The sequence below is a fragment of the Lissotriton helveticus genome, chromosome 6 (genome assembly GCF_964261635.1).
Source record: "Lissotriton helveticus chromosome 6, aLisHel1.1, whole genome shotgun sequence".
NCBI classification, from domain to species: Eukaryota; Metazoa; Chordata; class Amphibia; order Caudata; family Salamandridae; genus Lissotriton; species Lissotriton helveticus.
The window spans coordinates 1397319060-1397332763 of record NC_136067.1 but is presented as its reverse complement, the minus strand read 5'-3'; the positions used below and the strand labels follow the sequence as shown (position 1 = coordinate 1397332763).

At 44.9% G+C, this 13704-nt stretch overlaps 1 protein-coding gene across 3 annotated transcripts in view; it reads right to left on the bottom strand.

The window, feature by feature from the left end:
* Positions 1-13704, bottom strand: part of SCAF8 (SR-related CTD associated factor 8) — a 1826711-nt gene that overhangs the window by 1219032 nt on the left and 593975 nt on the right. For all 3 annotated transcript variants that reach the window (XR_013596231.1, XR_013596230.1, XM_078649179.1), the window contains exon 13: positions 10040-10245. Coding sequence is in view for 1 of the 3 variants with exons in the window: in XM_078649179.1 (XP_078505305.1) it covers positions 10040-10245 (206 nt within the window). In the remaining 2 variants the exon portion in view is untranslated. The remainder of the gene's footprint in view (positions 1-10039; positions 10246-13704) is intronic.

Here is a 13704-nt window from a genome sequence, read left to right as displayed (position 1 = left end):
ATTTTGAATCTTTATGAATTTGTTTAAGTACCTTAGATCTAGGATAAATGCCATTGAAGCCCCTATTTTGCATGTAGAGTGGGCTTTAGGAGGAATAGATAATGTACATTTTGCCTTGTGATAGCAAATCTGTATGCATTTAATAATCCACCGTGCAATTCCGGATTTTGAAATAGTGTTGCCTTTATGTGGTGGTGAGAAGGACACGAAAAGTTGTTTTGTTTTTCAAAAAGGTTTTGTTCTTTCAATGTAATAAAGGAGTGCTCTTTTTAAGTCTAAAGTATGTAGAGTTCTTTCTGCGACTGTTTGTGGTTGTGAGAAGAATACTGGCAACTGTACAGGCTGATTGAGGTGAAAGGGAGAAATAACCTTAGGAAGGAATTTTGGATTCGTTTTCAGAACCACTTTGTTATGATGGAGTTGTAAAAATGGTTCTTAAATAGTGAGTGCTTGTTGCTCACTAACTCTTCCAAGGAAAGTAATAGCCACAAGGAAAGCGACGTTTCCATGTAAGAAATTGTAATTCACATTTATGCAGAGGTTCGAATGGAGGGCCAATTAGTCTTGTGAGAACAATGTTCAAATTCCAAACCGGTGTGGGTGGTACCCTGGGAGGAATTATTCTTTTGAACCTTCCATAAATGCTTTGATGGCAGGTACTCTGAATAGTGATAAGTGCTGCCTAATCTGTGTGTAGGCTGCTATGGCAGCTAGGAGTAACCTAATAGATGTGTATGCTAGATTAGACCTTTAAAGATGTAATAGGTAACATATGATGTGTTGAATCGACACATCTAATGGATTGATATTGTTTTGTTACAGTATATTACAAATCTTTTTCACTTGGCTGCATAGCAGGCTCTAGTGGTGGGGTGTCTAGCCTCTCTGATAACGTTCATACAGTCAGGGGGCAGGTTAAGATAAGCAAACTAAGACCTCAGGAGCCAGATCACTAGGTAGAGATGTGCTGAGTCCGGGTGTCTGTTCTCTCCACGGTTCTGGGTTAAGAGGCGTGGGGAGAGGTGTACCTTTTAGTGCGGGACTACTGATAGTTCCAGCAATGTTGTGTACCACGGTTGTCTGGCCCATGTTGGAGCAACTAGGATAAGTATTAGTGAGTGTTGCTGTAGTTTGCGCACCACCAGTGGACTGAGTGGGAGAGGCGGAAAGCGTACGCAAATCTGCCTGACCAATTCATCCATATCGAATTGCCTTTGGACAGTGGGTGTGGATATCTGGCGGCGAAGCTTGGGCATTTGGCGTTTTCTTGCATGGCAGGTCTATCTCTGGTTGTCCCCAGGTATGGAAAAATGGTTGAAGAACTTGCGGATGAAGTTCCCACTCGTGAATCTGTTGCGTTTGACGACTTAACAGATCTGCTATATTGTTCTGGAATCCTGGAACGTGTTGGGCTAGGAGAAAAATGTTCTGGGGAATAGCCCATCTCCATGTGCTTTGTGTTAGTTGGGAGAGTTGTAAGGAATGTGTTCCGCCTTGTTTATGTATGTAGTACATTGTTGTCATGTTGTCGGTGCGAACTAGGACAGCTTTGCCTGATATTTGTTTCTGGAATGCCTTTAGGGCCAGGAATATGGCTAGTAGCTCCTGGTGGTTGATGTGGAGTAACTTTTGTTGAGGAGTCCACCTGCCCAGCATGGTGTGAAGCAACAGGTGAGCTCCTCAGCCGGAGAGCGATGCGTCCGCTGTCAAGACGATCTGAGGAACTGGCTCTATGGACGGTCGCCCTTTGGAAAGGTTTTTGGTGTTCCACCACTGCAGAGAACGATGAGTGCGACCGTCTACCAACACCAGATCTGTTAGCTGACCTTGAGCCTGGTTCCATTGGCGTGCTAGGCACTCTTGGAGAGGACGCATCTGGAGTCTTGCGTGAGGCACTATGAATATGCAAGAGGCTATCATCCCTATGAGATGCATGAACACTCGAGCTGGAAGAGCGTGTTGAGGCTGAAATTTGGTTATGAGGGGTTGCATGCTTGCTATCCTGGCTAGACTGGGATAAGCAAGTGCTTTTGAGGTGTTTATTGCGGCACCTAGGCATTGTTGTATGTGGGATGGCTGTAGATGAGAATTTGTGTGGTTTACTGTAGCCCCCAAGTGGTTGAGTAGTTGAATAGTGGCATGTGTGTGTGATGTACACACTGACTGAATGAGCTGGCTTTTATTAGCCAGTTGTCCAGATATGGGAAGACGTGAATGTGTTGTCTTCTGAGATGAGCTGCCACTACCGCCGGGCACTTGGTGAATACCCGGGGTGCTGTGGGAACTCCAAAAGGGAGTACTTTGAATTGATAGTGTTGACCGTCCACTACAAACCTGAGATATTTCCTGTGAGATGTGTGAATGGGAATATGAAGGTAGGCGTCCTTGAGATCTAGAGTGGCAAGGAAGTCACCTTGTGAAAGAAGAGTAAGAACCTGCTGGAGTGTGACCATGTGTAAATGGTCTGAGTGTATGTACAGGTTTAGGAGTCTGAGGTCTAGAATAAGGCTCAAAGAGCCGTCCTTTTTCGGTATAAGAAAATACAGAGTAACCTCCTGTGTTTTGTTGGTGTAGGGGAACTGGTTCTATTGCACTCTTTTGTAGGAGGGAGATGACTTCCTTGTTGATCAGTGATACATGTTCTAACGGCTTTGGACACTGTTTGGGTATGTTGGGGGGTGGGGGGGTAGAGGTAAGTTCTAGACAGTAACCCGATTGAACGATTTGTCTCACCCACCTGTCTGTGGTAATGTTGTTCCAGACAGGAAGGAACTATTATATTCTTCCCCCAACCAGAGTGGAATGGTCTGGGGGGAGCGGAGGGAAGTCATTGGGTACGGGTGGAGGCAGATTGGGTATTGCTGGTCTTGTATCTACCTTTGTTATTGTTGCCTCTGTAGCCTCCTCTCTGGTAACCTCTGGTGAATGTAGACTGGGTGGGAGCCTTGTAAGAGGTGGAGGGGTTGTCAGAGGAGTAGCCTCTGGAGGTGCCCTTGTAGAAGGACCAACGTAAAGAACGTCTGGGAGCTAGCGATTGCAAGGCTCCCATTGATTTAGCTGTGTCTGTCTTTTTTCATTTTTTCAAGAGATGAATCTACATTAGGTCCAATTAAGTGTTCCTGAACGAATGGCTGGTTTAATATGGAAGTTTGTACTTAAAGTTTAAAACCTGAAATGCGTAGCCAAGCATATCTACACAGAAGGACACTTGTGTTGACAGCTCTGGAGGCGGGATCTGCTACGTCCAGAGAACACCAAATGGAGGTGTTAGTGATGATTGTTTTTTCTGTTCCAAAGCTTTTTTTGGCTCCGAAGGGTGTGATTCCGAACTTTTAAGGAGCGGCTTTTGCTAACTCCAAGTGTTTTTTCAGAGTCGATGGGTCAGTGCTTGCTGTTTTCTGTGCCGAGTGCTTGGATGTGGAGGCAGTGATCGGCACGGAGGAGGAGGGTGGTTTCTTTTTCGGTGCCGGTGACTGGGTTTCGGTACCGATGGCAGACTGACTTGAGCCCAAGTCGCCTGAAGGCTTGATAGGCTTCCTTGCCGAGCCTGAGGGCGGGGCATGGGAAGCAGTCTCTCTGTGTGCACCTGGGCGCGAAGGTGAAGGAGTGACCGAAGCCTTTTTGGATGTTGTATGGAGGGGGTCGGGGTCGACGTGAATACTTACGACCCGCTGAACAGGAATGAGTTCTTCGACGTCAGAGTCCTCGGCTTTGGAGGCACTGATGAGGAGTTGCTCGACCCGCTCCTGTTCCGGTACGTCGACGCCCTCTTGGAAGATGTCGTATAAAGGGGGTGGTGATGGACAGAGCATCTGAACCAATCAAACACTCACACCCAGTCAACAGATCTGGGTATAATCCATCACCGTTCTTTAGCCCACATTGCCACCCCAGTTCAGACATGACTATGTGCAAATCAGTCTGACCATGTGCCTCATGGGAACAGTCCAGCCCGAACTGCCAAGCCATGCCTTACCTGGACCGGAAACAAGCTTCTGAGGAAAGTCTTCGAAGTGTGGAGTTTTGGATTTTAAATATTCATCTAAAATCATCCGAACAACGAATTCCGATTTACTCACCTGTTATCAGGAGAGAACTCAGTGCTGCATCTTTTAGCCGGGCACTGACCGTGAAAAGTAATTCTAACCATACTTACAAGTAACTTGTATTTCCTTCCATAGGAATCCATTGTCTGGTTTTCACCAGAAAAGTTTCTATGTGTCTATTTTCACAAACTAAAAATATTCTTTAAAAATCGCCTGTTTGACTTAAACGCATTCTTTCAACTGTTTACAGGAGATGCACCAGTACTGGATCCAGGATCCACCACTGAGTACGAAAAAGTGACAATAGCACTACTTACCTGCTAAAGGAATTTCCTGGTATAGGATAACATTGGTAATTCTATGTGAAAACATTTCTAAGTGTCAACTTTTAAAATACAATAATATTCGTTAAAAATCTCTACCGTAACTAAAACACTTTTACTCAACCGTTTACAGGAGATGTCCAAGGACTGAATCTAGGATCCAGTCCTGTGGTTAGAAAAGTAATCCATAAAGTAACTAACTGCATTTAACTAGAAATTCACATTGAGGTCAATGTTGCATTGTGTTTGAAATTGTGTTGCCCATTGCAACAACTAACTACTGTACTTAAAACTCTATTGCCTATTTGCAAAGTATTTAAACTAAAGTAATTCATTCTAAGAAAGTATATTTTGTAATGTATAATGTAATCATAATGTAATTTAAAAAATAAAATATTTAAAAATAAATAGTTTAAAATATGTAAATCAGTATCAAAAAAATAAATATAACAATTAATACATTTAAAAATTGTCATTTTCAAACCCTTCGAAATTCACTGAAAAAACCATAGGTTTCAGGCCTGATATAGTTAGGAATTATCTTTTAAAACACCTTTGAAGTTCACTGAAAAAACCATAGGTTTCAGGGTTGATATAGTTAGGAATTAGTATTTAAAAAACCTTAGAAATTCACTGAAAAAACCATAGGTTTTAGGGATGTTATAGTTAGCTGGACATTTCACTCGTACAAAACCATTGAAATTCCTCCGAAATAGTTAGTTGTACTCACTATATCTTGCGCGCCCGCAATCCACTGCTGATGATGTCACATATTACATCATTCATGACATGGTCAGTGACATCACTGATGACCTCTCAAATGACATCATTGATGACATCCACGAGACAATTAGATACACCTCATCATACACTAGTATAACCTTTCATCACTCACTGTAAAATACAGAGTACCATATTTGAATCCATTGACACACCAATACAAGTTTCTAAAAACCCACTCAGTGATTCCTAGAGCTATACACACATCTAATCATTTACCTATAGATTCACTCATACATGTAGACAATGATCAATAGAATACTATCAAATATACTTATACACCTATCTCGACATTACACACCAGCACACATACTATTCACTTATGAAGTCATCCTATTCAATTATGCAAACAATGGATCATACTTACATTTACTTAGCTATACACTTATACAAACACCACTTTATCTATTGATATAGATAGTAACTTATACTTAGTGTGTTATAAAATCACTATTACAAGTATACAGTTATCCATACAGTCACGCATACAATCATTGAGTCTTATGTATACTTATTTATAAACAACTGACACATACACTGCCTTTTATTTTCTACTTTGTTGGACATGTACCATTGAGAGAGATATTTGCTCATCACCACACCCATAATGATATTCACTCACCCAAACAACTGTTATAACATGTAGTTTTAACTTCATATACCTACTGAATCAACTATTCACACATCTTGGGGCAGTCACACACCCCCCCACCGAACCACACACACATTCACTCTCCCATACAAACACTCAGTTAACTAATCAATAACTAATATAGACTTTCAAATAGCTAGTAACCAAGTGGAGAAGCAATTTACACAACAACTGACAAAGTGATACAGATGTTCACACAGTTTAGTCACTATCCAATATATTTAGTGAGACACTTTAAATTAGTCAAGTAAACAGTCAATCACACTGCTACTAAATCCTCCATCCAGATATTTATATTTATATATCCACTCATTTGTCAATGCAAATTGCTATATATATATATATATATATATATATAAAATACATATTTAAATAACGAACCAAAACACATTCACTGGATGATGTCATCAGTGATGTCATTTGAGATGTCATCAGTGATGTCACTGACCATGTCATGAATGATGTAATATGTGACATCAGCAGTGGATTGCGGGCGCGCAAGATATAGTGAGTACAACTATATCGGAGGAATTTCAATGGTTTTGTACGAGTGAAATGTCCAGCTAACTATAACACCCCTAAAACCTATGTTTTTTTCAGTGAATTTTTAAGGTTTTTTAAATGCTAATTACTAACTATATCAGGCCTGAAACCTATGGTTTTTTCAGTGTTTATGTATATATATATTTCCATGTTCTTTAGAAAGAATTTACAAGAGGCCTGCTGGCAGTGAAGTTCTTGGAAAAAATATATATGTATATGGATATTTTGTACAATTATAGTTTTGACCTCAATATTTCCCCCCCCAATATTTTTGTACTTACCTGTTTAACCCCTTTCGTGCTCCCGTCGGCCACTCCCTCCCCAGTGCTGCCGATGCAGCCCCGCCCACCCTTTAGAACGCCTGCACCGCGGCGGAAAAATCGTCGCGTTAAGGCATTACGTATAGGGAGTCGATATTATTAATTCTACATTTTTACCTCAATATTTTTTACTTCTATATTTTTTACACCGATATTCTGTCAGTGAACCCTTTAAGGGGTGGGCAGTTTACACAATTTGGGAATCAGGGCAAGCAGGTTACAGACAAAGGGACACAATACCTGGGGGCAAATAAGAAACACCTGTAATTCCTTCTGGGGCATCCGTGGAAAAGAGACGGTCACCCTGTAGTACTGGGTTGGTGCCCTTGCCGTTTATAAAAGTTAATGACCTAGAAAGCATCTTCACCCTCCTTGACAACTTATCAGAGGAGTTATTTCTTTAGCATTTCTGACCAATTGGGTTGCAAGGTGAATATGCAACGGAATCTTTCATGCATTTAGCACACATGCCTTTATCAAGCCGTCATTCGAACGAACGTGTCATCCGTACGCATTTGTTCAGCACACAAGTAGTTTTGACGACTTGCCTTACAGTGCTTGACTTTGGAATAGGATCATTTACTATGCCTACTCCAGTCTCTGCAACAGTAGGGAAGTGTTGGAAAGTGGATTTATGTCGCAGTAACACCCCCCTGTTCCTTTGTACCCCCACATGGCACCTCTCTGGCCACATGTAAGTCCCTTGTAAAAGGTACCATGGGTATCAAGGGCACTGTGACCAGGGAATACCTCTAAGGGCTGCAGCACATATTGTGCAACGCTTAGAGGTAACGAGGTAACTAACTAACTAACTAACTAAAACACACACACACACACTGCAGCCTGCATGTTTTGGTGCTGAGATAAGTGAAGAGTTGACATAGCACACATATCTGTGGCAGGGGAGCTTCAAAGGCCTTGCCGCCTTTGCAACGCGACTTCCACCCTTTCCTGCTATCAGGAGCAGGCCCCCTTCATGCCTCCCCCCTTTTCGGCAGGAAAAATTAGCACAGCTCAGAAGGTGTGCCCACCTTTACCAACCCCGCCCTTTAGGTGGCGGAGGCGAGGTGAAGCCCACTCTCCAGCACCCACCATCTTGGAGATGGCAGGCACTCTTCAATCAGTGTTAGGGAGGGTATAGTCACCCTAAGGTCAGTAGTCCATTGGCTACTTACCTTGAGACTCCTAAAACACCCCCTAAATACAGTATTTAGGGGGCAGCCCTGAAGCCAGAAGGCAGATTCCCACAACCTATGAAGAAGGACAAAAAACTCCCAGCAGAGGAGACTGCAGAGCAGAAATGACTTGGTCCCAGCCATACCGACCCATCTGCAGTTCATAGAGATCCTGAGCCAAGAGTCGCCTTGTCCAGCAGCTAGAAACCTCCAGGACCCTGGCAGGACTGACTGCCTTCAACATAGACCGGATCTCCTGTGAACAGCAGCTCCATTCAAAAGAATCTCCAAAGAAAGTCTCAGAGTCTGCTGACTACAAAGAAACCCGATGCCTGGAACCATCAATGCATCTGTCACCTACGGCCCAATCTGAGTGGCCCACCAGTCTCAGCGAGGTCCCCCAGCGCTCCAGAGTCCGAGTCCATCATGGGTTGCCCCCTCCAGGACTCCCAGACATCGCCAACAGCCTTTGCACGGAGACCCCCCAGCACCACCCCGAGTGACACAGTAAGGTGAAATTCAACCTCAAACACACCCCTATACCCGGCACCGCTGCACTCTGGAGAAGAGGACCTGAGGTTCACCTACGTCCCCAAGCCCTCCAACTTACCTGCCCAGCTGTTGGTTCCTCCTGGAAGACTTCCTGGACCGAGCCTGCAGCTAATAACAAAACCCGGCAATCCCCATTGAAAACAGGGCACCAACGCCAAAACAGCACCCTGCACTCAGCCTCCCCTGTGCCGCTGTGGGTGCACATTGTGTGCTAACTTGGATCCTCCTTTGCCCTGAGCTTAAGTCCAGGAGCTTTCCTACCACAACCTTGTGGCCTGTTCGTGAGCAGCCACCAACCGGAGGCCCCTTTAACCTATTTGATAACACTGGGCCTCAGCACTCTACACTTGGCAGCCCTAGTGAAGCTGAGGGTGCTTTGAGAGTGCATCTTTGTCCCTGGGGGCACCCTTGTTCTAACCCCAGAAAACCAACTCCCAAAACTAAGTACTTACCTGTAAACCGATAACTACATTTCCTCCCATAGGATGGCATTGACTGATTTTCTTTAAAAAATTTCCTAAGTGTGGAGTTGGAAAAAGGTATACCGTAAGAAACTGGATATTTACAAAAACTGATTTACTCACCTTTTATCTGGGAAATGTCCCAGTGTGATATCTAGGCATATCACACTGAGTAGAAAAAGTAGCTTAAAAGTAATCTGAAAAGTAACTTACAAAGTAATCTCAATAGTAACTGAAAAAGTAATTACAACTCTTATGAACAAGCGACTTACCTATAACCAATCCATTTGCATTCAAACTGTATTTAACTGCATTATTCTTGCAATGGACTATTGCACTTACCTGTACCAGGCCTGGCTTAGTTCTGGAAATAAAATACAAATAAATAATATTTTTATACAAACACATTGGTCTGAGTTCAGTCTTTGAGTGTGTGACATCATTTCTTGCCTGAGTGTGTACAATAAATGCTTAACACTACCCTCTGATAATGCCTTACTGCTCACCCACACTACCACAATTAGAGTTATCTACTTTTATCTCTGCCTACCTTTGAGGATCCATTGGACTCTGTGCACACTATACCTTACTTTGGTATAGTATATATAGAGCCAGCTTCCTGCAATGGCTTATCCTGTTGCTTAGAGGGAGGTAGCGAAGACCACGTCTATTCACTCAGGTCTATAATCAGTAGCTACCAATTACCAGTAGCCTCATTGCCTAGAAAAAGGGTGGCAGTAGCCACTCAACTAGAGGAGGAGGCACACTTTATTTGCACCCCTTTAAAGACACACACAGGTTTCACATCAAGCAATTATGGAGAGGCACCAGTAGTAGGCTGAGATTCCAAAGTCTAATGAGTAAAAAAGAGGCACACCAGAAAAACATGAGAAAACAGATATTCCAACCCATGGAAGAACATCTTTCTTAAAAAATATTTTAAAAAAGTAAAGCTACACTTAATAATAAACCGGGTTATACAGCGCTACTTTTGCTATCCAAGTCTAAAAATAAACAAAATCAAAAATTTACCCTCCTAAAACACAAATATTTTAAAATCCTGCCATCTTATTCCTGACTAAGCAATTAAAGACAAATTGTCACCAGACAAGGACAGTTCTACGATCGCAAGCAAAATAATTACAGAAACAAACGTTACACTGCAAAAAGGCAGCACAGTTGCTCACCACTGAGTGTTTTTGATCGTATTGGAGGAAGCCCTTTTTTGAGTCTGTCTTTCTCTCTCTCATACGTTCTCCTCTCATTGGAGTAAGAGCGAGAGGTCTTCCTCTTCCGGTCTCTATCCCACTCTCTTGACCTCGAGCGAGACCGTTTTCTGTGCTTACGCTTCCGAGATCCAGATCGCGATCTAGACCTCCTTTTTCTTGGAGACCTATAACAAAAATATGTTGATATTCACTGTAAGTACGTATCTGTTAACATAAAATGTACATATTTCTTTGCGTGGACAACCTCAGTCACCTTCCTTTCATTACTATTGTTAGGGCGCCTTCAATGATACAGGCAGAACACACAAATTGCACAATCTGTCCAGGCACAAAAAGTATTTTCAAAGGAGATCTACGAGCATATAATTCAAATGCATTATGGTAATCCGACAGGCTTGATTCTCATTATATGGGAAGGATAAGTTACTTACCTGTAATCCTAGTTCTCTTTCAGGGGTATCCTCATCAGAGTCATAAGCACATGAATATTCCCACCCATGCGCGGGGACCACGAAAACATAAAAACGTATGTGGAAACATATGTAGCTCTGAAAACATATATATGTATATCACAATAAACACAATGCAGCCCTCCATACAGCAAAGGCTGAGCAATGTAAGAATTTCTTTTGCATAAATACATAACATTCCAATAAAGAAAACACATTTGAAAACTACTTTAATGCATCATAGAAATCATACTCCTGCAAAGAGTAATGAAAAACATTGCAAGCCCATGGGCTGCATTGTAGAAACTTTAGTGTAGAAAGCTGAAAAGCTAACACACAGAAACACAGAATAAAACTGGCACATTGCCTTTAAGGCAGCCATGACCCCTAGCTTCCCATCATGCCTCAGGGGTGACAGTTAGGTCAGTTGTTCTTTGCGGAGACCCGAAGGCCAGGGCACAAAGATGACATTCAACTTGATCACTTGCACAGGGAGGCGGGTGGGTTGCTTATGACTTTGATGATTGTACCCCTGGAAGAGAACTAGGATTACAGGTAAGTAACTTATCCTTTTCTTCCAGGGAATCCTCATCAATAGTCATAAGCGCATGAATCGAGTAGCAAGCCCATCCTCTCTTCCTGCAGGCAAGTGACCAGTACAAAATAGAGTAGACATTTTTAAAAAACATCAATGACTCCAGTCAGGCTAGCATTTGCACAGATTCCTCAAGGAGGCTTGGCCTGCTTGGATATCCGCTCTGGAGTCAGAATCAAGACAGTAATGTCTAGTAAACGTGTGTACCGATTTCCAAGTTGCAGTCTTACAAATCTCGGCCATCTGCACATTGTGTAAGAATGCTATAGTAGCCGCTTGTGAGAAAGTGCCATTTTTCCTGCACTGGTATGCCCCCACTTTTTTCTGAACAGCTGCTTTACTTTGACTGAGTGTGCCCTGGGTTCCTGCCAACCAGGTACCCAGGGCCTGTGTTCCTTCCCTAAAAACTGTGTTGAAACTAAAACCCAATTGGCAGCTCTGGCCACCTATCAGCCCTTAGTAAATGGTACCCTAGGTACCCAGGGCATGGTGACCAGAGAAGACCCTCTGAGGACTGCACCACTTATTGTGCCACCCTCTGGGGCCCAGTACCCTGACACCCACACACTGCCTTTGCAGGCTAGGTGTCCAAGTACAAAACTAAACAAAGAGTCAACATGGCACACATCCCTGTGTGCCATGCCCACAGAACCCACTGTCTTGGCATACTTCAGTCACCCCTCTAGCTGGGTGCCCTATGCCAGAGGTGTGGGCACAGGTGCATGATCCCTGTGCCCCTACAGTACCCTGGGCACTTTAAGTGCAGTGATGCCATTACGAGTATATGGTGCTGGGAGACTGTCATTACGAACTCCACAGCACCATAATGGCTACACTGAAGACTAACAAGTTTGGTACCAAACTTCTCAGCATATTAAACCCGCACTGATGCCAGTGTGGGATTTAATGTAAAATGCATCAAAGGGCATCTTAGAGATGCCCCCTGAAAACCTAACCTACAATCCACGTCTGGGCTGAGTGGCTGCAGAGGCTGCCACACAGCAGACATGTTGCTGGACCCCTGGGTGGAGAGCCCACCCGCTCTCCTGGGCCTGCAACAATGCACATCCTGGGCGAGGTGCTAGGTCTCCTGCCCCAGGATGGGCAGGGGGAAGCTTCAAAGGCATGCCGCCTCTGTGAGCTTCCCCAGACCATTTGCTGTACCCAGCAACTGGCCCCTATCAGTTCTGACCCCCACTCTGGCTGGAAGACTTGCGGGAAAAACTACGTCAGGAAGGGGAGGGTGCCAGCCTGTGTCAACCCCACCCCTCAGGTGGGGGAGACGAGGTGAAGCACGACCCCGGGCTCCGGCCATCTTGAAGATGGGGAGCCCTGCCCAATCACAGCTAGGCTCCTGCCCCCTCCCACAGGAGAGGAGCAGACTAGGTGGTGTACCCACCCCAGGACAGGGACCTATTGGTCCCTGCCCTTGCCCTACCTGTAACGCCCCTAATTTCAGTATTTAGGGGCTCCCTGAACCTTCCTTCCTCAGATCCCGAAAAGAAGAAAGAAGACTAAGAGGAAGAGGACCCGCCGTTCAGCTGCTAACAGGACGACAACAACTGACTTGGCCCCAGCCCTACCGGCTTGTCGATCCTGGAACCTGCTCCTGCCTAAAGCCAGACTATCTGGGACACCCAGAGGACCTGCCTGCCTTGACCCTGTTAAAGCCTGGGACTCCCATCAGCAGAGGCTCTGCTGCAACAACCCCCCTGGTGCCAGCCAGGAAGCTCCGGACCAGCCCACTCTGCACCCGCCGAGCCCGGCCCGTGCCCGAGTGATCCACGACCACGAGGACGTCCCCCCGGCGACTGGGACTCGAAGTCCAGTGCCCAAAGACCCTCCTCGACGAACCAGACGACGCCTGCAGACTCAGAACCAGGGCCCCCCCCAACAGCGACCAGCTGACGGTAAGCTTTTCTGACACCCAAAGACACCCCTGCAACCGGCGCCCTACAGCCCCCTGTGCCTCCCTTTGGGGTACCTACCTGTGCTCCAAGATCCCAACTTACCTCTCGACGTGCAGGTCGCCCCTGGAGAGTCTCCGCTCCCGAGCCTGTAGCCTTTGTTCCCTTTTTACCTTTTCCATTGGATAACATTGAGCGCCAGACAGCTCAAAAGCACCCTGCACCCAGACGCCCGAGTACCGCTGGCTGTGCCACCTTTGTCTTATCCTGCTTTGTCATAAGCAAGTGGCCAGGAGCCCAGTTCCCACAGTCGCGTGGCCTGCTAGCCAGCAGCCACCAACGGGAGGTCCCCTGTCCCCCATTGGGCCTAACTACCTCTGCACCCGGCCGCTACTGAGGGTGAACCAACTGTACCTACCCGACACTGGGGGGCCCCTGAGTCTATGCCCAGAACCACAACTTTACCAGTCGAGTACTCACCAGGAAGCCGGTAACTCACTTACCTGTAATTGAATAACATTGACTGGTTTGACTAGAAAAATCAACGTCTCTACTTTTGAAAATGTAAAATATTCATATAAAATCATCCGAATTCCGAAAAACTCACCTGTGATCAGGAGAGGAGCCAGTACTGTATGTACCCTGTAGCCCAATACTGAACCGCAAAAGTAA